General features: G+C 38.0%; 1 protein-coding gene across 1 annotated transcript in view; it reads left to right on the plus strand.

The window, feature by feature from the left end:
• Positions 1–10,709, plus strand: part of b3glcta (beta 3-glucosyltransferase a) — a 100,553-nt gene extending 89,844 nt beyond the window's left edge. Inside the window, exons 12-15 of the mRNA XM_012852474.3 lie at positions 4,435–4,534; positions 4,915–5,034; positions 7,801–7,945; positions 10,162–10,709. Coding sequence (XP_012707928.3) covers positions 4,435–4,534; positions 4,915–5,034; positions 7,801–7,945; positions 10,162–10,329 — 533 coding nt within the window. The 3' untranslated portion in view covers positions 10,330–10,709. The remainder of the gene's footprint in view (positions 1–4,434; positions 4,535–4,914; positions 5,035–7,800; positions 7,946–10,161) is intronic.
• Positions 10,710–24,402: the final 13,693 nt, after the last annotated feature.

Raw genomic sequence — 24,402 nt, forward strand, 5'->3', positions numbered from 1 at the left:
AGATAATAAATGTAACTGACAGATAAGCAGTTTATCCATAAATTACAAGTAAGTGGTAAGTGAACTGAATTTATGTGGTGCTTTTCTCGTCATACTGACCACTCAAAGCGATTTACTAAAGCCACATTCACCCAATTCCCAGATTTGTAGATAAATTCATGTTATTACCTCGCCCAGGGGCACATTGATATGTGGCAGTAGAAAGCTGGAATTGAACCCACAACCATGGATGGCCAAACGATTACTCTGAGCTACAGTCAGGCTCTAAAGTGGGATGCAAGTTCACTTCCAGCAGGACAACAACCCTAAACGCACAGTCTGAGCCACAAGTGAACTATGTGATTTAAAGAATATCCACATAGTTCTGTTAGGCTCAATCAGAATCCTGACCTAAACCAAGACTTAAAAATGGAAATTCACGGATGATTTTTGTCCAATGCACAAGATCATAAGCTAATTTGCAGAAATCAAATGTCCAGATTTTATTTTATTTGAAAATCGTAATATTCTCTGCATTTCACAATTATGCAGTACTTTGTATCAATGTATTAAATAGGGTCACAATAACATATGTTTGGAGCTTTTACATCACAAATATGAAACGGTTCGAGCTTTATGAATATTTCAGCAAGTCACAATATACGCTGCATCTACGAAATTTTGCATATGCCGTGCAAAAGTTATCTTACACCAAATATTTGAAGTTGCTGATTTGGTTTGAGATTTGACAATAATCTTTCAATATTTAGACTATTTATCTGACCACTTCAGGGGCACTCGTGTGTATGAGACCTAGATGGTCAGATAATTATTAAAAGGAAAAGGTAACACCATGGTAAAAAGTAACATACTCAGGTCCTACACAGTAGCTTTCTGTAAATGGAACACCCCTCACCCCCAATACACATGCAATATGTTCAATGGCTTGATGTCTCAGCTTATTTTTTTCATGTTAGGACCCACATAAACTGCCTTTTCAGATACGGAAACATATAAGGCAAGGTTAAAAAAAAAGGACAACCTGACAGCACCTTTACTGATCACCAGACCATCTTGGGCTGAAAGTTCAGGGCGCTGTGCACAACTAAGCATGCCACCAAGTCTGTTTAGATGCGTATTTATGTCAGAGATGTTTTCTGATAGATTAAAAATAAATTCCATGTTATGTTGAATAAGCTGGGGATGAAAGGCAAAGCTGTAATGTTATTTAAAACTGTGTATCGTCACACACTATTAAAACACAAAGCAGATATGCAATAGTGACATGGATACTAATAAATATCTGACATTAGCATCTCATGAGTTCTCATACATTGCCACTTCTCTATCTGTCTGTCTGCCCTCAACATCTATGAGGATTCCACAAAAACACAGTTTAAACAAAGAAATGTTCAGAAACCTGACAAAATTATTCCAAAGAAAAGAACATGGACGTCTCCATGTTGTCTCGATGACCTAATTAAAGACCCGCTGGCTGACCATCCTGCTGTCGCAAAGAGACTAACTCAGGTGAAAAACCAACATCTTCACACAAAATGTGTATTTTGGCCATCTGAGCTGTATGAGCAAGCTAAGGAAAGGATGACACAAGATCCTGAAATTGTGACAGAAGAACTTGAAAATGCACATTCTGCTGCTTCCTTACCATACACTGACTTAAAATGGGGAAACGGTTGATAATTTAGCCCAAAGAGGAACTTTCTACACTACAAAATTGACTATAAAATGTTTTATTGCTTGTGTGAACTTTTTTATACGATCATGTATAGTACAGAACTAATTTACTTCGTCTCTCTGGTATCTGAAGCATTACTCACCACCCCCTGCTTGAAATAGGATTACCAGCCTTGTCTGAAGTTCTGCCTTAAAAAGTGGGATGTCGCATTATATTTCTGCCAGCGTCCCTTCTCGTTCCATATTCAGACATGGAAAAGAAAGAAAGAAAACTAAAAAATGCCTAAGGTTCCTCATAAATAATACAGCAGGGTCTCAGGATTTGTAGTGATGCATGCCACCGGGGATTTTTGTGCCTCCGCTCTGAGCCCTGATGGTGTGTAGATATCTGAAATCTGGCGAGTGCACGTCTCTTGGCTCTGGTATGGGTTGTTCGCCACCACACCATGGGTTTTTGTATTTGGGAGACGGCAGAGCATTTTGTTCCTCCTGCCTGTCATGTCAAACACGTCAGGCTTAGGCGTTTGATCTTTGTGACCCGTCCTGTCAAACTCTCATTATTTTCTCTAACATATCAAGTAAGTTGACTTTTTTTTTTCTCTCCTGGCAAAGTTTAGTCGATTTTTTACTTTTTTTTTAATAAAAGGTCTAACTCCGGGAAGTCGTAGCAAGTGAAGTGCAAAGGAGGTGTAACAAGTAGGAATAATTTGAAGCAAAGACAGTGTAAACCTGAGTTCACATGTTTGATGTCAGGAGTAGCTGATGTGTGCTCCCAGAGCCAAATATACAGTACTGTAGGTGTCCTTGAGAAAGCAGAAGTGCGGCATGTGTATGCTTACGATGCACAAGGCTGTCAAGCAAAGGCTGCAAACACGAAGTAGTGCTTATTCCAAAGTTTTGCTACAGTAGTATTTTATTTTCATACTTAACGCTTTCTGTGAAAGAATCCGGTTCTCTAAGTTCCTGCTCTGTTTAGTTTTTGTTTCTCATTACTTGGTGCCTTGCAAAAGCCACTTTTTTCATGGTTGTCAAATTAAAGCCACACTCTTAAGCGTATGTTACTGGGATCTTTTGTCACAGCCAAACATCATTATGAAAAAAGGAAAAAGAAAAAGTTTATTCCAAATGAAAAACTGAATGTTGTGGATATATACTTAGCTCTCCTACGTGAAGATTTAACCCTAACCCTTCTTTGCAAAACCACCTTTCACTCCATTTACAGCTGCAGCTCTTTTGCTGTATGTCTCTACCAGCTTTGAAAATGTGAACAGGGAATTTTTTGTATTTGTATTTATATTTATTCATTGAAAATGGACAATGTATTTACATAGTATACATACAAGTCTACAGAAATACTGAAAAATACAGAATTATAGCCAAGGCTCATTTCCATCCTCTGTCCTCGGGCGGGGCCAGCTCAGCTACACTTAGAACCTACCACACCCTCCCTCCTTCCCATGGATGATGGACTGAACTTTACAACAGATGTCTGTCTTCATGATGTCATTTGTTCAATAAAGTTCCCTAACAAACTTCTAAAGGTTGCAGAACAGCTTTGTGTGTCTATCCATCTGTGTGTGTGTATGTATGTATGTATGAAATATATACATATATATATATATATATATATATATATATATATATATATATATATATATATATATATATATATATATATATATATACACATATATATATACACATATATATATATATATATATATATATATATATATATATATATATATATATATGTACCAATAATAACTTTACACATTGGGAAACTCTATTTACTAATTAAGTGACCTTTGGATGCAATAGGTTGCACTTTTATGTATTACTTATTTATAATAAAGAGTAAAGGATGGTAAAGAGAAATGCACACAGCTTTTTTTTTTTTTTTTTTTTTAAATCATATTTGTTACTTCTTACAATTATTCACCGCTTTGTCTTGATCCCTCGCCTGAAATCCAAATAAAATCCATTGAAGTTTGTGGTTGCAATGTTCCATGTCAAATAGTTCAACCGGTCTTGTTAAATAATAGACCTGTTTGTGGTCACCCCAGGTTCTTTTATCTGATAATGTGGTGTTTCTATTTTAGACTTCTGTAGTAATAAAAAGACTAAATATGGTAACTATATTTTACCATATTTAGTCTAAAAGGCAGAGGGATGTTTACAGCTTCAGTACTGGACTCTCACAACAACCCAACGCAACAGGTGCCAGAGCGCCCCTTCATTACTCACACAGACATTAAATAGGACCAATTGTGCACACCCATTCAGAGGCGTGCACAGCACGATATCAGTGTTCTGTTCATCACATTGGTGAAGAAGATCAGGCCACAATGCAGATGTGTCGTCGATGACACACCTTCCCCTAAAAAGTATTTCTTTCCAATATAAGTATGTCAGACTCTGTGCCCCCAGAGTCCGTTTATCTGTAATTTCCAAGGCAACCAACTTTGTAGCCCAGTCTCTGCAATCTCACAATCTCTAACAGTCTGAATACTTTTGCTCACAGCTTGTAGTTAGCCGCCTGCTTCTTAAACTCGTCCGTGTCCACAAAGTTAAAGTCAATTATTCAATTTTACTTTTGTTCCTCAGATCTGTCAGATTTTTGTAAATCTGGTCATGTGCCCGGTTGAGCTTCCCTTTCCTAACAGGGTGATTTATCTTTGCAAACCACAGCTCTGCACACGGTCAATATGTGATTAAGTCATAGAGGCCTCTTTGTTGATGGCATGTCTCCATTCATAGGCCACTGCGGGAAGACATTTGCAATCCTTCGAAGATTCCTAAGCAGCGCCGTCCCCGACACCAAGTGGCTCGTTATTGTGGACGATGACACTCTCATCAGGTAAGATTTTTTTTTTTGGAACATTTAACATGTTCTTTCTCTATTTTTGCAGCTGAAGGTTATCTTAAATGCGTCCCCCAAAATTGACTTACATCTGCTCATACATTTTTCTGCAGATTCGTTTCTAGCTTTAAAAAAAAGATTTGCACCGTTGAAGGAGAGAAACACCTGAACGCATGAAGTCACTTAACATCCTGTCAAAGATTTAAAATCACACCTCCAGCTGGATTCACCTGCAGTTAGGCTTCCTTTCAAGTGGAAGGCACTGGAGGGAGAAAGATTATCCCAGCCTCTAAATGGAGCGTTTTATAGTCATTTAGGCACACGCGTATAAGTGTGATGAGAGTGTGTGTCATGTCTTTGAATTGTGCTTTTCATAGCCTCCCCCGACTACGAGTCCTGCTGAGTTGCTACGACCCCTCAGTGCCGGTATGCCTCGGAGAGAGATACGGCTACGGATTGAGCCAAGGGGGCTACAGTTACATCACAGGAGGTGGAGGGTATGTCTGACTGCTCAGATGCTTTGGGAATAACGAGTGATAGAGATAAGCAGGCAGCAGATGAATTACAAAGCAGGCGATGAAAACCCCCGTTATCTTTCATTTACAGATTAACCTTTGCGGTTTGATTTAGGTGCGCTCCCAAGGAAAGAAAAACACGTTCACAGGCCGCAGTACTGATAAGTAAATCAAATATTTTTGGAGTAAATCACCACAGAGCAAAGCCAATAAATGGTCTTAATTAGCTGATATTACAAGACAGTTAATCAATGTCTTCCATGGTTCTCTCTCACAAATGCAAATTGTCGATCAATGGAAGAAAAGGCAGATCATCAAAGAGAAGAATTCATCAAATTCTAATTTTAATGCCCCAGTTTTCTGTGATGCAGAGTTTGGTTGTTTGGCAAAGTCTGAACACAAGATGCGCTCTGAACTTTGAGTGAGATGTGTGGGAGAATCTATTTAAGGACCGTACTGTTGCTGTGACACTAGTTCATTCAGGTGTCACTTTTCTCAGTTTGAACACCCCATACCTACCCCCACCATCCCACCTCACACACACACACACACACACACACACACACACACACACACACACACACACACACGCACGCGCGCGCACACACACAAACTGATCACATAGGCCATGAGTACGTTCTCTGGCAGCTTGCAGGTTTTTTTCTGTCCTTTTTCTCATTTTTAACTTTTGCTCATTTCTAAGGCGTGTCAGCTCAGTTTGCAACATAGCTCTACTTTGTTCCCCTTTTTCTGAATTAATAAAATTTGCAGTCATGAACTCCAAACGTGACACCTGCTATACAGATGTGAACGCATTTCAGAGCATCCCTGGCAGAGACGTGGAGGGAGCCTTAAAACAATCAATCTTTTGTCTCAGCAGCATAATTTTGTACTGAAAAACTAGAAATTAACAACATAGAATTTAAAGACATTTATTCAGTAAGAGGAAAGAGGTAAAAGATAGTTTTTTTTTTAAAACTAATGGCTCTATTATCACTGTCATTTAAATGAAGCTTCTGTTTTATTCATACTTGACTTTCTGGGAGCTTCTATTTAGAAACTCATTTCTTTAATGAATGTTTCGCAGGGGTATAAATATGATGTGACAGAGGGGAGCTTTTCCTTTAGAAACTGGCAACCAGGCTTCACTAGGACCCCTATATTTATCTTGCCAGTTCACACAGTGAGACGGAGGCTTAGGTGGGTTAAAAAAAAAAAAAAAACTCCAAAGCTCACTGTTGGAGAACTGCAGCGAAGAGTGGCATGTCAAGGTCACCAAGTTTCTGTAACCATTAGATGTTCTTTTAATACCAACCCTTTTGTTTAGAAGTGTAGTGTGAGCCAGTCGGTGTGTTCCCTGGGCAATTTTCTAAAATTGCACCAGATTTCGCATTATAAAGTAATATAGGTCAAACTAGATTCCACCTGTATTCCATTATATTTCTAGATATTATTTAATGGAATAGAATCTGCAGGTAAAAAAAAATTAAGGATTTTTTTTTTTTTTTTTTACAATGTTGTACTTCCTTTGTTTATTAAAAAGAAACAGAAAGAGGCTTTATTTACTAACAAATTGAGCATAAACGAAGCATAAAACACCAAAATAATAACTAATATGCCATCAGGACGTGATAATCTTCCATCAAAACTTTATATGCAACCAGAAGGAGTTACTAACATATGAATAAAAGAAAAGTCAAATATGGTGGCTATGCACCTTTTAAGGTCGGTGAAGGAGAGTAGCGGTTTTTGATATAGGTGACAAATGTCAAAAAACATCTTTGGTTGTACCACAAATTCATTTTCTGTTGCTTAATTGCATGTCTAATCAGTGGGGATGGGCGCCCCCACTGTTTTGGGTGCAGAGTTGGCACCATTAAAAATATTTCTGTATATTTCTGGTATTGCTCGTGGACAGACAGTTTCTGATTTGAAGCTTCTTAGTCGTCCTAATTCAAAATATTGGTTTTATATTTTAAGTCATGACCACAGTTATTACTTGTTCAAAATATTAACTACTCAGATCTAGGCTGAAGAGTTCTATACTGAACATAGTTTTTTTTTTCTAAAACAAAATTTGTTTATTTCTGAAACCTTTCTTCCATTTATAAAAATGCAAAAAGAGCAGTTTATAGACTATATACAAACTGGTCAAAGTGGATATGAATGAGTCTAGAAGAGTTTTTTGTTAGTTCCTGGTGTTTCTGCTTAAGTCACAGGGTAAAAGCTTTTTTTCTTTCTTTCTTGCAAAAAAAACAACCTTTTTTAGTTTTTAGTTGCTTGGTTTGGTTTGTCTGGCTGTGTAGAAGGACGGGCTCGCCCAGAATACCATTAACCGCCCCAGTGGATCATCTGTAATGCTGTGGCCTTTTTCTCCTCAGCCCTGGCGACCTTATTAGAGTGCATTACATCCTGAACTTTTAGAAATATAGAGACATTTTAAATACAAATCTAGTGAACTCTATCAGGAAACTGAAAATGGGTCATTTTTGGATCTTTGAACAAGATAATGACCTAAAATAAATGACCAAATCAACACAGTATCTTTCACTATAAGCTGGCATTACAACAATAAAAGAGTAAATTATTTAAAGAAAATTGTTACTACTGGTGCCAACATTTTATTTTTTTCTGTGGCTATGTTTGGCATGTAATCTTTCTTTAAAGTATTTGTCTGTCCATTGTTGATATTGGTACAGTGGCTGATTTATGTTTGCCTGTTTGTAAATGTCTGCTGTGTTGCTGCAGCATGGTCTTCAGCAGGGAGGCTGTGGTTCGACTTCTAAACAGCGGCTGCAAATGCTACAGCAATGATGCGCCAGATGACATGGTTCTGGGAATGTGCCTCAATGCTCTCGGGCTTCCCATCACGCACAGTCCACTGTTTCACCAGGTTGTATTCAGACTTTTTAAGTCATTTTTCATTCTCGTCCTCTCTCCTTTGTACGCACAGTGGGAATAATATAATATTTTCCCCCTTTTTTTTAATTAAAACAATATTTTATGAAATACCATCTTGATAAAATGCACTCAAATGTTTATTTTTTTGTTTTGTTTTTTAGTCATGATGTGTGCTTCCTGTAGGATACATACCTTTTTTTAAGAAAAATAATGAAAAAAGAAAACTAAATTTTTGTTTAGATGTTTACAGGATTATATCCAGACATACATTACCAGTCAAATATTTGTACACACATTTGTCATTCAATGGCCTTTCCTTTTTTTTTTTTTACATTTTACATTGTAGATGCATAGAGACAGCATCAAAAATGTGAAGCAAAAGCATAGAAAAGTATGTAAGAAACTAAACATTTATATTTTACATTCTTCAATATACTCCTGCATTGCACACTCCTGGCATTACATTACACAGATTGACATTTTCTAGCATTTATTTCTGTTAATTCTGATCATTTTAAATGTACAGCTTAAGAAAACCCAACAGTTGAGATTACAATGCTATTCAGAAGAATGGAAGAAACTTTTACAGAATAACTTCCTGACAGACTCAAACGTTTTGAGTTCAGTTTTAACCTGAATACCATCATGCAAGAATATCTGACGGAAAGGATATCTAGAATATTTTATATACGGTGCTGGAGAGGATTGTTACAGCTCTTTAAAGTGAAATCCAAGAGGCACAGGATGTAACACTAAATTTACGAGGTAAACTACTGAAAGGAAACAACCTCAGTGTAAAAGGTATTTATTTCCTAAGGGTCAGGTTTTTACACAAGACTTAACAAAAATAAGGGGAAACAGTTAACTTTAGGGTCTCCACGGCCAAGATTAAAGGAAAAAAAAATGTAAAAATGTTTCAATCAGTCACGCAAGGAGATAAAGGTGATTTGACAAGTTTAGAGCCCTTTTTTTTATTGCATGCAGCACGACTTTCACTGCAGATAGTCGGCTCTCTGTGTGGGCAGGATCATCTGCTTATTATCGCAGTGCAGTGAGAAGCAGTGGCGACAGGAAAGAGGGGTGAGTTTTCAAGAAGCTCTTGCTACAGAAGTGCTGACATCTTTTCAGAGAGAGCACAATAACTATGTGCTGCAGACCTACCAGAATAGACGCTTGGTTATAAGTGATAATTTCCCCTGACCTGTCTGTGCTCTGCGGTGTTATGTTGCTTGTTAGGATGTGCTAAGTTCAGGTTGAACCTCAGCTGAAGTGGTCCTGAAAGGTAATTGGTACAAACAAACAAAAAAAAAAAAAATTGTCAAAAAGTGAAATCATTTTAATAGCAATAATAGCAACCGAAGACTCCGAACCCTAAAATATGAAGAATATTACAGTTTTGTATTTGTGTATGACTCTGACTTTGCCAAAATTGCAAAAGTTTGAGAACAGTTTTGGATCATGTAGATGATCAAACAATGAGAAGAGTCACTTATAAAAGAGTAATAAAGCTTGATAAAGGCCTAAACCACAGTGAACATCGTTACAGCAAACTGCCTAATACTAAAATAAATGAGGTGCAAGGAGCCTCACAGTCTCTGTGAAGATTTCCAAACGTTGTCTCATCACAAAGTAGAATGAAACTGTGAAATAGAAAGACCTTTTTTTTAACATGAAATCTGAAATATTGGTTGGAAGACATGCAGACGTCATCTACTCTAACATACCATGAGGCATTTTGAATGGGCCAAAAAAAAATTTTATCTTTACATGTACAAAACCTTTAGAAATTACCTGAAAGGCTTACACCAAAAGGTGGTTTTACAAAGGATTGCCACAGCGGGGCCAAGTACAAATGCATGAAAACTTCTCCGATTTTTGTCTGCAAAACAATGTAAATTATTTCCCACTTTACAATGACATGCTGCTTTGTGTTGGTCTGTCACATAGAATCCAAAGAAAATTTTTTATATTTTTGGTTTTAAAGTGACAAAAATGTTAAAACATTTAAGCAGCATGACTGTTTTTGCAAGGCACTGTACAGCTAAGCAGACTGGATGAATTTAGATATCAGTAAATTCTGTCTTTATACTTACTCTTTTCTGTTTTCAGATTGCATTATCTCTTTTGATTCTATTGACTCTTGCTCATGAAAGTTTGCTGTGGCTCCTTTTTGAAATATAAATAACCGGGTTTATTATTTGCTTTCAGGCACGCCCAGAGGACTACGCCAAAGAGCTCTTAGCTCACCAGGTGCCTATATCCTTCCATAAACACTGGAACATAGACCCTGTTGCTGTTTTCAATAAGTGGCTAAGGCAGGACTGGAGGAGCGAGACTTCAGGCGAACGTGATGAGTGGAGTAAAACAGAGTTGTGATGAGAATACAGTTAACCTGTTTGTAAATACAGAATGTGTTTGTATCATGAAAAGAAAATGATATCAGCTCACAGATGTAAATGTTTTTTCTATTGTTACTGTTGAATTATTATTATTAAGAAAATTGTGTGTGTGTGTGTGTGTGTGTGTGCGTGTGTGTGTGTGCGTGTGTCTTCAGGACTGGGGTTGCATGTAGAGGTTATGTTTCATCTATAAACATCTGTATATTTATATGATTTTTCCTTTGTACAGAACATACTGTTCATATTTTTCTTTTTCTCCACAAGATGCTGTATCTTACAAAAAAAACACTCACAAAAATGATCAATGATGCTGTACAATGTCTTCTATTTTGACATAAAAGTATTCATATTTTAACATGCTTTGCTTCTCAATTTCGCCAGATGCCTTTTATCGGACTTGGGTGTTACACTGTCTTAATAATGAAGTTGTTTAAAGTTAATGAGACAAAGACTGAGCGAGTCAATGGCAGTTTAAAGAGTCACTGTATGTCTTTTAACGCATCCTAAGGTTTTGTAGTTCCATCTATGGTCAGACTAGATTAAGACCACCCTACTGTCTCCTGGTTCTCCTTGTCCATTCCAACATGACTAAATGCCAGCAAATCTGGAAAAAACTTCCAGTGTGAAGGCTTTTATGATGGCACTGCACTCTTTGTACTTGCCAAATATGTAAATTTGTCCTCACCACTTTCCTGGTCATCTTACCAAAGTGCTACTATGGAGTTTCATCACAGTTCAGACTTTCCCCATATACACTACAGAGGTTTGCTGCAACTTCACTATCCATTTCAACCTTGCTGTTGAAGGGGGAAAATAATCATAATTTTCGCTATCAGCAGCATGTGGGGGAGATATTTTAGATGGTGGTCCTTGCAGATGCAGCACGCTGCAAACTGTGCCATAATGGGTAGTAATGCTAATCATGTACAGCACTTCTGTGTGGGAAAATCTCGCATAGAAATCATTTACACAAACTTTCAAAGTCTCTGTGTTTATACTGATCACTTTTAGTTGATTACACCCAGGATGTGAAGCCAGATGTCAAGTTGTTCTTTAAAAACCCAAATGATCCTGAAACTGCTTCATTGGAGAAAAAAAAAAACTTATGTTAAGGCTAATTTGGAGGTGCACATCTTTACAAGCTTCTTTACAATTCTATTCAAATGGGGAGTCCGGTGTATACCGAGTAGTGTGAAGGGGCCTGATTGTCCACCTGTATTTATCAGAATGAAGATTGTATATTTTTCTTTTTACCTGCTTTGTCAGGTGCTTTTAGAAGCTTGTGGTACAGTTTTGGCATGAGGTCAACGTTGGTAATTCTCCTAAAGATCATCCGTTCACTCTGGTTCACTGAAGCTGCACCAGAGACTTGACTTGGAACTGTTTTCTGGGACTTAAGTCTCATGGACAATCTTTATCTCAAGAAATGGAAGAAATTTTGTGTGTAGGCTACAAACGTATTCATGTTTTCATGTGCGATGATCTCTGCCAGGGTTTGGGGATATTAATACTTTATAGCGATATCACTCATTTATTAATTAATAATGTGCTTTAAAACATCCAAACTAGGAGATCAAAGTACATAAGAATCAAATAAGACTCAAAAAGATCAGAGAAAAAAATAATTCAGTTAAACAGTATGTGCCCTGGAACATTAAATTTCTTTTTGAACAAATGCATCTTTAATTTGTCAGATATGACGTGTTATTAATTTTCAAAGTGATATAAGGTAACTCATAGCAGTTTTTGTGAGTAGAATTAAATGGCTAAAGGTTGAAGGGGATTGGTAAATGTTTTGCAATTCAGTTTTCTAGGCAGACTAAACGGCATGCATTTGAAGTGTGGATGCTCGAAGCAGTTTGGGGACTCGCATGCTCCATCGTGTCTGATGGGGAACGCATTTATGATGCAGCCCTGAAGATCTCTTAGACCCTGCTGAGACTATTGGCATTCTGGCTTATTTTTACGAGGCGATTCAGTCTCCATCTGGCGTACAGCGGCTTGCAAAATGATTCATACCCCTTCAATATTTCCTCATTTTGTGACATTACAATGAAAATTATATATGATTTAAAAAATTTCTACAAATAACTAAACTAAAAAAAGTGCGGTTTGCAAAAGTATTCAGACCCCTTTTCTTCTGAGTGCGACCAATTGCCTTCAGCAGTTGCCTGATGGTTGCTAATGACTGAATAGAGTTCATTTGTGTGTAATCTAATCTCAGTACAAATACAGCTGCTCTACGTCGGGCCCCAGAGGTTGGTTAAGAGAAATTTGGGGAGCAAACAGCATCAAGAAGTCCAATGAACACACCAGACAGGCCAGGGATAAAGTTGTGGAGAAGTTTAAAGCAGCTTAGGCTCGAAAAAGATTTCCCAAGCTTTGAACATCTCACGGAGCACTGTTCAATCCATCATCTGGAAATAGAAAGAGTATGGCACAACTGTAAACCTGCATAGACAAAGCCGTCAGCCTAAACCTACAGGCCAAATAAGGAGAGCACTGATCAGAGATGCAGCCAAGAGGCCCATGGTGACTCTGGATGAACTGCAGAGATTCAATAGCTATGGTGGGGGAATCTGTCCACAGGACAACTATTAGTCATGCTCTGCACAAATGTGGTCTTTATGGAAGAGCGGCAAGAAGAAAGCGTTTATTAAAAGATAACCATAAGAAGTCCTGTTTGCAGTTTTCTCAGAAGCCATGTTGGGGACACAGCAAACATGTGGAAGAAGGTGCTTTGGTCAGACGAGGCCAAACTTTACCTTTTTGGCCAAAATGCAAAACACTATTTGGGGCAGAGAACCAACACTGCACATCAATCTGAACACATCATCCTCACTGTCAAATATGGTGGTGGCAGCATCATGCTCTGGGCTGCTTCTCTTCAGCAAGAACCGGGAAGATGGTCAGAGTTGATGAGAAGAAGAATGGAGGAAAATACATGTTAATCTTGGAAGAAAATCTTTAGGAGTCTGCAAAACACTTGAGACTGGGGCTGAGGTTGGCTTTCCAGCAGGACAACAACCCTAAACATAAAGCCAGGGCTACAATGGAATGGTTTAAAACTAAACATATTCATGTGTTAGAATGGCCTAGTCAAAGTCCAGACCTACAGTAAACCCAGTCAAGAATCAGTGACAAGATCTGAAAACTGCTCTGCATCTAATCTGACTGGGTTTGAGTTGTTTTGCAAAGAAGAGATGGCAAAAATTTCAGTCACTAGATGTGTTAAACTGGTTGAGACATACCCCAAAAGACTTGCTGCTGAAATTGCAGCAAAAGGTCTTCGTGCAAAGTATTGATTCAGGGGGGCTGAATACATTTGCTTGATGCTCTTTTCAGTTTTTTATTTGTAAAAAAAAAAAAAAAAAAAAAACAAGAAGAAATGTATAGTTTCCTTTCTACGTTCTACACAATTGTACACCACTTTGTGTTATTCTTTCACAAACATTTTCAATAAAATATATTTATGTTTGCGATTGTAATGTGTGAAAACAATATGTGAAAAAAAATTTAAGGGGTATGACAATATTTGCAATGGCCCCTGAAAGGTCACCAGTAGAAACTTTAAAGAAGTTCTACTTTTTATTGGCAGGGAAACTTTCATGTTTAATTTAAAGTCTACACAGGTTTTTGGCAAAACAAAAAAAAAAAAAAAAAAAAAAATTCACTCTGCCCTCAAACTGTGGCACAGGTGGGAAAAGTGCATCGTTTTATGCTCATACTTTCTTGTAAAATATTGCAGTGAAGGAGAAAGAAATGAAATTTGTTAGAATCAATTTTTCATTTTCTCCCCCCCCCCCCCCCTCTCCCTGTTATAATTAATGAGCTGACTCAGTAATTTGCTGACCATTATAGTAAATCTTTCAGAGGCGTACCGCTTCAGTCGGGGAATTAAACATTCTTCCTCTGGCTCATTGCCATCTTGAAGAGCAACACAAGCCAGCTGTAATCTCACCAAAAAAAAAAAAAAACTAAAACTGAAGCGACCGCTGTCTCACCGTGGTAACAAGAGCTTTTGTAAAACTGAGCATAATGAGAGGCTTATTATTGCTCTCATCAAAACCCAAACATAAAAAGTTAATAAAGTAAAACTCATTACAGAGGAGGAAAATCCCATTGTAAAGCAGAATGCGTTTTTCTCCTTTGAGATTATGTCTCCATTGTGGTTCTAGATTTATGCTGCCCTGATAGCTCAGTGCTCTGGCACGACTTCATGAGAAGTCTAATAGCTTCAGGCATTTGAAGCAGTGCAGTAACTCAAGTAGACATCCTCTAACACACCTATGAATTGTAAGCTATTTGCAGGGAACAAATTAAATTCCTTGAGGGACTTACCCACACATGGAAACCAAAAGAGGTGTTGAGACAGTGTTCTGCAGGTGGAAGCACTGTAAATTGAAATGGCACGGTTCAGGTTTGTAATGTAAACTTTAGTCGTTAGTATTTGCCAAAAAACGAGGAAAAAAAAAGGCAAATCAGCACCTCAATGATTTATCAAAAAAAAGCAGCGTTGCTCTGCTTCTTGTTAAAGTTTTATAGCAACTTTGAAAAAAATACAGGGGTTGTTACTTTTCCTCAAACAGACAAATTTATTTATTGGTTGATTCCAAGCCTTAGTTTTGTTATCCAAACACATGAGCTTTGATGGCCGCAGTGCCTTGTAAAAGTAGTAACTCTACTTGAACCGTTTCGCATTTTATCACTATATAAACTGGAACTTCTGTGTATTTTTTTATGGGGATTTATGTAACAGACCAACATATAAATAGTGCACAGCTGTGAAGTGCAAGTATAAGGATACATTGTTAAAAAAATATTTTAAATATAAAAATCTGATAAATCTGGTATGTATTTATGTTCAGCACTGTTTACTCTGTTGCCCCTAAATAAATCCTGTTAACTAATTAATAATATTATTCTCATTATAAATGCAGGTGGAGACACGGCCAATTTGTAAAAACAAATTTGGGTGAGATGAAACTAGAACATTTTGTGCTTTTTTTGTGAGTGGACATCACTCTGGACACATCATACCAAAAGAGAAACATGGTGGCGGCAGCATCATGCTGTGAGAATGTTTTTCTTCAGCCAGGCAATCTTGGAGGGACAAGTGGGAAGAGTAGTTGTCTTGACAATTGTTTGTGTGATTTTACTTTTCTGCTGTGTTTAAAATTGCTTTGCATAATTTGAATACAAAACTGTAAGTGAGGTCAATTTAAAGGCTGCAAAAGTGTTCACACAACAGCATTCTGCCTTATTTGTAATGAAACTGTTTAGATCAAACCACGTTTGTGTCTTAGACCTGGTCTAATCTGATTGAGTTTGAGATACTTTTGTTAAAGGAGGGCTGAGGAAAATTTCTGTCTTTATGTGTGAAGAGCTGGTAGTGACATACACCAAAAGACTAGCTATGTATGCAGGACGGTGGCTCTACACAGTGTTCTATTTTATTATTTGTAAAAGCAAATATTGAAAACCATCCATCACTTTACTTATTTTTATTATTCTTTTTATGGGCATTTTGCAGCACTAGTACATATTTACAAAGTAGGCTGAAAGGAAAGGGGTTTGAGAAAGGGAGGAGGACATGTGGCAAAGGACCACAGGCCAGAATCAAACCCGGGTCAGCCGCATCGAGGACTAAGGCCTCCATACATGGTTTGTGCTCTCTGCCCCAGCGCACGCCCCATCGCTTTACTTTTAATTTTAAAATATCAGCCTTTGTGTTGGCCGAGCACATAAAATCCCCTTAAGAATATGTCTACAATATGTATATAGTGGTTGTAATATGATAAAATATAAACATATATAATAGTTAGGATTCTTTATCAGGGCCCGGTAAGGTAGCATAGCTCATCCTGTAATGTTAAACTATTCAGCTCAGAAAATCCTGCTTGCTGGCAATAAAGATGCATTAAACCTATTTTGACAATTTTACTATGATATTATTTTCCTGAATAAGCATATCTTCGTAGATTGAGAGCTGGTGGACTGGTTTGTGGCATTGTGTCAAAAGAATTCTAAACAAAATCTGGATAACCAGCACTCCCAAGCCGAAATGCATTCATGCATTGAAACTTGTGTAGAACATGGGAGTGCTGGTTATCCAGATTTTTTGCGCTATTTGAGAACCATGCACCTGTCTACACACCCATTTCTTCTTTTTGGACTTGTGCGCACTTAATTCCCTCTATTGTCGAAACAATCCTGTCATCTTGAATATGATCAAGAAAAAGGAGATGATTTGAAGAGAATTAGGAGTTTGTCAAACAGTATGTCCATCACGTGTCAAGAAGTGGAGGAACTAAGGTTAGTGGTTACATGGACAACAGAGAGAGCAGGTCCTTCATTATTCGCAGCCAGATGCTGCTCATTTTCTATAAGTCGGTTGTGGAGAGTACAGTTTATTTTTCCATTATCTGTTGGAGCAGCAACATCAGAGCCACGAAGCTAAAAAAGCTCAACGAGCTGTTAACTAAATGTTTTGGGAACTGCTCTGGAGCCTCTGGATATGGTTGTTCGAAAAGGGAGGCTTCTAAAAATGAATAACATAGTGGGTAACCCTCAGCATCCTCTTCACATAACAACAGAGTGCCTTTAGACAGTCTTCCAAAGAGTTGCGGTAATAATGAGTGCTGTGGGAGATTCCCCATCTACAGTAATGCCTTATGAAAAAAGTTGGATGGTTTGAGTTACAACCATTCATTCCCTTTGGGATGCATGATGCATCCATTCAAGTCATTTTTTTTTAAATCTTTTTTAAATTCTTTTATTAAATGACATCAAAATGCATCAACTGCAGTAGCGTTATTTGAGTTGGACAGCAGTGGACCTTGCAGAAACTGCTTAGCAAAAGGCTCAAAAGGCTGTCTGTACGCAAAGAGCTTTTTGAATTGCTCATCCTGTCTTTAAAATCTTTAGATAATCTGCTAGCAGCCATCCTAATCCCCAGCAGTCATCTCACAGCGCCTAAAGGATCTGTTGCTAGGAGCTCGTTAATAGCAACCCCAGGGAACACCAGGACGTTCTTTGTTAATGTCCTGGCTTCTGATGGTAATAACTTTAAAGCTGTTTAGATTCAGTTACTGTTGACACATATGGCTTCAGGGTCTACCCAAATCTACAAATTTTCCACTCTGAGGGGGAAAAAAACAACATTATTCTTTATTTTGCTGCGTCAAAGATGTCACATCAGGCCAATCTGGTTAGATAATCTTCAACTGTACAATACCCTGTAACAATATCCTAGTTTTGAGATAAAGAGCAATCCGTGTCTATGCCTTAAAATGTGCCTTTCTTTTCCTTTGAGGGTTCACTTTGACCAGCAGAACCATTAGAACAGAAGAGAAGAGCGGCAGGAGTCGAGACCTCTTCAAATCACAGTCAATGCTATAATCACGTAAGAAAAAAAACCACTACTAAAACAGTCAGGGAGGACATCCTCCAGTGGAAAATAAAGTATTATTATGCCTGTGTAATGTTTTTTTCTAATTGCTTCTACTCTACCAGTCCTCCAATGTTTATATCTAACTGACAAACACAGTGGAAGTAAGTCCATACCTTGGAGAAGAGGAGCAATTAGAATACAAACACTCTCCCCTTGTTATACTAATCTTATGAACAAGCTCACACAGCAGCAAATATTATTTTGAAGGACGGAAAAGCAGCAGCGAAACGCTCAACTTCAGCAAACTCTCATCACGCAGACTCCAAACAGGAACCACAGGCCAGTAGACCTAACATTTAACCTGGGATGCCGTGGTTTCTTTTATCCATATTTTGAACATTGTTGCTTTGGTCTTCTGGTTTTAAACACTTCTTAATCACGGTGTTTTATCTTTAGACTATTTTCACAAATACTGAAAGTTACAGTGAATCTCAAAGTGTACAAATACCTGCTAAAATGTCTGCTTTGATCATGCTTACTTGCAAGTGACCTCGGTTATAATTCAACTGATATATATATATATATATATATATATATATATATATAAAAAATAATAATAATAATAATAATAAAATAATAATGTTATGTTCAGTGTTTTTTCGCTAATCCACCTCTTATATATTTCAATCCTTATGTAATTTTGTCTGTGTTGTGTGTACCTGCCTGTTGCTTTAATCCTATAAATTTCCCCGTTGTGGGATAAAAAAAGGATTAGCTAATGTTATCTTATCTTAAATAACACTTTTTAATATATGCACTGGGTTCTTTCAAGGTCTTAATTACATGTTATGTGTGGGCTCCAGTAACATCCATCCATCCATCCATCCATCCATCCACTGATCTACCTGGATGTTCCCTGGAGGACTGAAACGCCTCAGTCAGAGACGTCTGTGGGTCTGTCGGGGCAATGAGAGAAGTTTCGTCTCCTCTCTCCGTTTCTGGGGCTCGACGTTTTCATGTTTTTTCACGTGCTTAGATAAATTTGTTGTGTTTCCACTGAAATGAACCGGCTTTTTACAAAACATACAGCTTGATTTAATTTACGGTATTAAAATAAAGCCAAACGGTGCTACTTCCTCTGTTCATGTTTTTTCGCTGCTGCGGTCTCTCTCAGCTGTTTGTGTGGTAAGTTTGTGTGAGAGCTGAGTGGGCGGGCCAGGCTGAGCCTGCATATATATATATATATATATATATATATATATATATATATATATATATGAAAAAATATATATATGAAAAAAATATATATATGAAAAAAATATATATATATGAAAAAATATAATTGGGCAACAACAATGGGTCCATTAAGTTGCACAACCTCAAATTAATTGCACCTTTTCATCCAATTACAGTGTTTGATTGTAGTACCCACCTGCAATCAAATACTGTACATCCAATTAACCTTTTTTTTTTATTTTATCCTTAACCAAGGCATCAGTAGGGAGACGTGTACAGAAGAAATAGTGGGTACCGAAGTTTAAATAAACTTATAAAAACGCCCATTTTTTTTTTGTTCTTACTGTCTAAAATTAAATCAGACCAAACATTCCTGTTTTAGGTCAGCCAAGAATACAAACATCGTTTCTATGTATTGAATGCCAAAATAATGAGATTTTTATGTTTCTAAATCAAGACTGCATATTTTTTTTCTGAACAAGTATTAATGCAGGTTTCTTTTGTTTTGCCTTTTTCTTTCTCAAACTTCTGCTGTGTACTTGCCATAACTGATGGAAATATGAATTCTGCTCTTTTGCATACAATCTTGTGGGGGGGATGTCTGGCCATCATTTTGTAAACTCAAGCAGAATCACACTTGGGCTATGCTGCAGGACATTTATTCAAAAGAACAACAGCAAGTCCGCCTTTAAACAGCCCCCAACAAAATTTAAATGAATGTTTTAGATTGGCCGCGTCAGAGAGCAGACTTAACTCCAACTGATGCTGTGAGATGACCTCAAACAGCCTGTTGATGCTCAAAATTCCTCCAATGTGAATAAATTAATAACACTCTTCAAAGCTGAATGGGACCAAATTCCTCCAACGTGATGTAAAAAACTCATTGCCAGTTACTACACCTGATAGCATTTGTTACCGCCCAGGGTCGCACAGCTGACTATTAGGTTTACGAGGCAACAACATTTTTACATAGGGACATGTTGGTTTGGGTACATTCAAACCCAGCCTTTTGTATTTTCTCAGGTTATTTTTGTTTGATATTTTTTGTGATTTGAAATGTGACAAAAAGCAAAAAGACAAGAATTAAGAAGAAACTGTTCCCCACACTACATGTGTAAATTACAGCAAAAGAACCTCAGTCCATCACTTTGTTACGGTGCAGAATAAATCCTTTGTTGCAAACATCTTAGATACAGATCAGGATCAATATTTGCTCAGATATTTATGAGGCCCAAGAGTAGGAAGATAATTACTCCCACAGTACCTCGCTATGTGACCTTCATAGCTAAATGCGTATTATCCACTGAACACACACGGTACACACCCCATTTTACTTTCTTAATTGCTTCCCGCATCACATGGAAGTAGACTCTAATTCCTGTAATTTAAACAAGCCATTAACCAATGTGGACATTTCAAGCATTGCTGAAAGCAATCTTTGTAAAATATGGATGCACGGTTGTGTTTAATCCAAACTTCGATATACTGACAGTCACATTAAACCAAATGAATGCTGCACTCTGCTCTAATATTGGGTAGTTTTTATTATTTTTTTATTTTCTATTAGCAAACCATTCAGTGACGGTTATCAGCCTACATGTAGTTCTTGCCAAACAGAATATTTTCAGTTTTTTTTCCCCGATAAATTCACTGTCTGATGCAGCATACTGGTTAAAATGTATATTCCTATGAAATCCTTATCCTTTCCCATTTCTATATGTTCAAAACTTTCACAGCTGTCTGTGTTCCCATTTAGCCAAATTGTTGTGTTAGCGTGGCCATACAAACAAATGAGATTGTGTAGAGCATAGGGAAAAGACGTTTAAAGCGTGTTCCTCAGCAGGAGTAATTTATTTGCTTGTCTGTTGAGAATAAGAACATCCCAACAATGATGAATGTTGTCGAGCCTGAAAAGTGAATTATTTTCATAAGTACACACTGTATGTGGCTCTTTTGCTGCTCAAGATTCATTTGATTGAACAGTGAATGTCAAATTTCATTACGGGGTTTAAGGAAGTTCCAATTTATAAAATGCAAAGTAGAGGTGTTACATATACGTGTAAGAAAATCAACTAAGCACAAGCACTGAAAGTCAAAATGTAATCAGCTCTCAACTGTCATACAAGACCAGCTTTATAGCCAATCTAACAGTAATATAAACAGTGAGCTGTCACAGTGGGATACCGAGAGAGATTAAATAATTCTGGATACTCACTGTCAGCCAGCTGCCTATTACACAAAAAGATTATATTAGACATTGTCCCTGCACATGGATCTGAATGAAAAGTCCCAGTTACTAGCTTAGACAGTTCCATCATTACTGTATGTATGTATGTATGTATGTATGTATGTATGTGTGTGTGTGTGTGTGTGTGTGTGTGTGTGTGTGTGTGTGTGTGTGTGTGTGTGTGTGTTTGTTGTGCTTGCAGCTGAGTAGGGCACATTTTCCTCATGTTACTAGTAAAGTAAGGACTTTTTGTTGGTCCTCGCCTTTATTCTGGGTTAGGGGTTAGGTTTAGCATTAAGGTGTAAATTATTCTTAGATTAGGGTTAGGGTTATACGAATAATATTTCCTTTATTGCCATGGGCAATGGGGAAATTCAGGTGTGACAGTGGCAAACACATGGACAGTAGCACACAATTATTGGCAATGAGGAAAAAAGAGAAGAAGAAAAAGTTAGCTCTAACAAACCACCAAGAGTAGAATATAAGGGTAAATAACAGAGTATATATTGAACAAAGGAAAAAAACTATTTGACAATGGAAAAAAACTGCAGCCTAGTTACATAACACACAATAATAGAATATGCAATATTTACATAACATACAATAATACTAAATGTAAAATGCGTAATAGTGCAGCAGCATCCCTAGCTAAGGCATGTGCAACTTACAGTACCTTAACATTTGGAAACAGTGTAAACAATTAATGGTTGGATCAGAGCCTGTGCAACGATTAGTATTATGTAAACATTTATTGTGTCTGTTGGGAGAAGGCAAGATTATAAAGTCTTACTGCAGCTGGGGGGAAAGATCTGCGGAAACACTCTTTAGAGCATCTAGGATGCAGCAGTCTGTCGCTTAAAAGCTCTCCAGCTCTGCAATAGCTCCATGCATGGGGTGGGACACATTGTTCCTTAAGTGATGAGATTTTCCTTACAGTTCTTTTGTCTCCAACCACCTGCACTGAATCCAAAGGGCATCCCAGGACAGAGCTGGACCTCCTAATGAGCTTATCCAGCTGCTTCCTCACAGCTACAAATAAGCTGCTGCTCCAACAGACCACACCATAGATGGCTGATGCCACCACAGGGTTAAAGAATGTCTTCTGGAGCGCCCCCTGCACTGCAAAAGACCTCAGCCTCCTCAGCAGGTCTGCTCTGACCTTTCCTGTAAAGAGCATCAGTATTATGAGTGCAGTCCGGTTTATGGTTGAGGTGAACACCCAGTAAGAGTCCACTGTCTCCACATCAGTCCCCTAGATGTTAACCTGTGTCAGAGAGGTGGGTCTGCTCCTGCGAAAGTCCACCACTAGCTCTTTGGTTTTCGCTTCATTTAACATGAGGTGGTTCTGTTGGCACCCGTCAACAAAGCTCTGCAGCCACTGTCTGTACTGTGACTCATCTGTGATGAGATCGACTGTGGCGGAGTCATCTGAGAGCTTCTGCAGGTGGCAGCCTGGTGTATTCATGGAGAAGTCTTCATGGTAGAAGGTGAACATAAACGGTCCCAGCACAGTTTCCTGTGGTGCTCCCGTGCTGCAGATTAGCTTGTCAGAGACAGCCCCGTGTCCTCACATACTGCAGTTAGTTATAAACCGGTAAAGGGTTTGGGTTAGTGTTGGAGTTAAGGCATACAACATACCCCAAGAGAACCGAGACAATTTGTCTCGCTCCCGCGGCAAATGACGTCATTTTGTTCTCTGTATTTTAGGGCCTCCCTACACCACACAATGTGCAGAACTTTTGTTTCTTAATCTGACTACTGTACTTTATTGGACAGGATTTAGATGGCCATGTTTAGGCTGGAGAAATGGTAATGTCTCACACATCTGTGAAACTGCAGTCGTGAAGTCCCGCAGTTCAACTCTGGGGGTTTAAGCGGCCGAACACGCTAATTCCGCTCGCTTGCAGCATTTGCTCTATAAATCATCCTAGCGAGCGTGTCCCAACCCGGTAGCATCGCACATCCCTGGTGTTTGTAGTCTTTCCAAATAGTGCCAAAACACACTGTGAGCTGTTGTCTGCTCCTCAATTGTCGGCTCTCTTCCAGCTCCGTGCTCGGCTCTGTGTGCGCCTTTTTCCCGCCCGCCCGATCGATCTTCAGTGACGTGGGGCTGACTTCTGCATCTGAGCGTCTCATGCAGTATGAATAGACAGAGCCAAAACAAACTTTTTTCATGTTCTTCCAACCCCGACTACGAGAAAAAAATATATAATTTTTTCATTAAGTATGCAACAAGCTATTGGCCATAGAAAGGCTTAAAGGTAAAAGTCTATGGAAGTCAAGGCACGGTCTTCACTGTGTATATTAAACAAGGATGTGTGTGTGTGTGTGTGTGTGTGTGTGTGTGTGTGTGTGTGTGTGTGTGTGTGTGTGTGAGTGAAGCATATACATATATATGGATTAAATATGTGTCTTGATTGGGTAGTGATAACCTAGGAAATATTCTGTTTTCCTGGTAAAAGAACACCGGGCTCCATCTCTGTGAAACATTGTGTCCAAGTGTGCAGGTATCCAATCCAATCACAAGGTTTCCAAAGTGTACAACAAAATAAAACATGGTAAATATGTAACACACCAAAAACACAATTAAAGATGAAGTAGACAATAGAAACATAAAAGCAGGTAATATTGTTAATCATCTGTTTGATGTTTTATTTGTGTTCAGATATGACAAACATTAGTAATGCTGGTAAAATAAGCCAGGTAAGATACATAAAATGCATATCCTTCAGCAGTCACCTAAATAATAATAATAGAGTCCACCTGGGCATCATGTAAACACACAAATCGGAATATTATGATCAGATTAAGTTTCAATCTGAATGAAATTGTAATCTGAATGGGAGGGTTGGTTTATGTCGACTAACAATCTGATCAACGAGCATAGAAACGCTTGTCAGGCTCAAGTTATTCCGAATGTGGCAAACTGACTCGAGTGCACATGTGCATCCGACGTCAAGGTGATGTATTTCTGCGTTGGTGAGTGGCGGAAATATGTCGTGAAGCGAAACTGTAGTGGCTCCCGATATAGCCTTTCTGTTCAAAGAAAATAAGAGCTCAAAATTGTTGCTTATTCAGTAAAGTTTCAACCGTAATTATAAAATCTTGCAAGTCCAGTGGGAAACTTTTATAATACTGCTCTGTTTACTATTTTGTGTTGTTTAGCAAAGACGGAAGTACTTCTTCTTTGCTTT

Source organism: Fundulus heteroclitus, chromosome 18 (assembly GCF_011125445.2).
Source record: "Fundulus heteroclitus isolate FHET01 chromosome 18, MU-UCD_Fhet_4.1, whole genome shotgun sequence".
Classification (NCBI taxonomy): Eukaryota; Metazoa; Chordata; class Actinopteri; order Cyprinodontiformes; family Fundulidae; genus Fundulus; species Fundulus heteroclitus.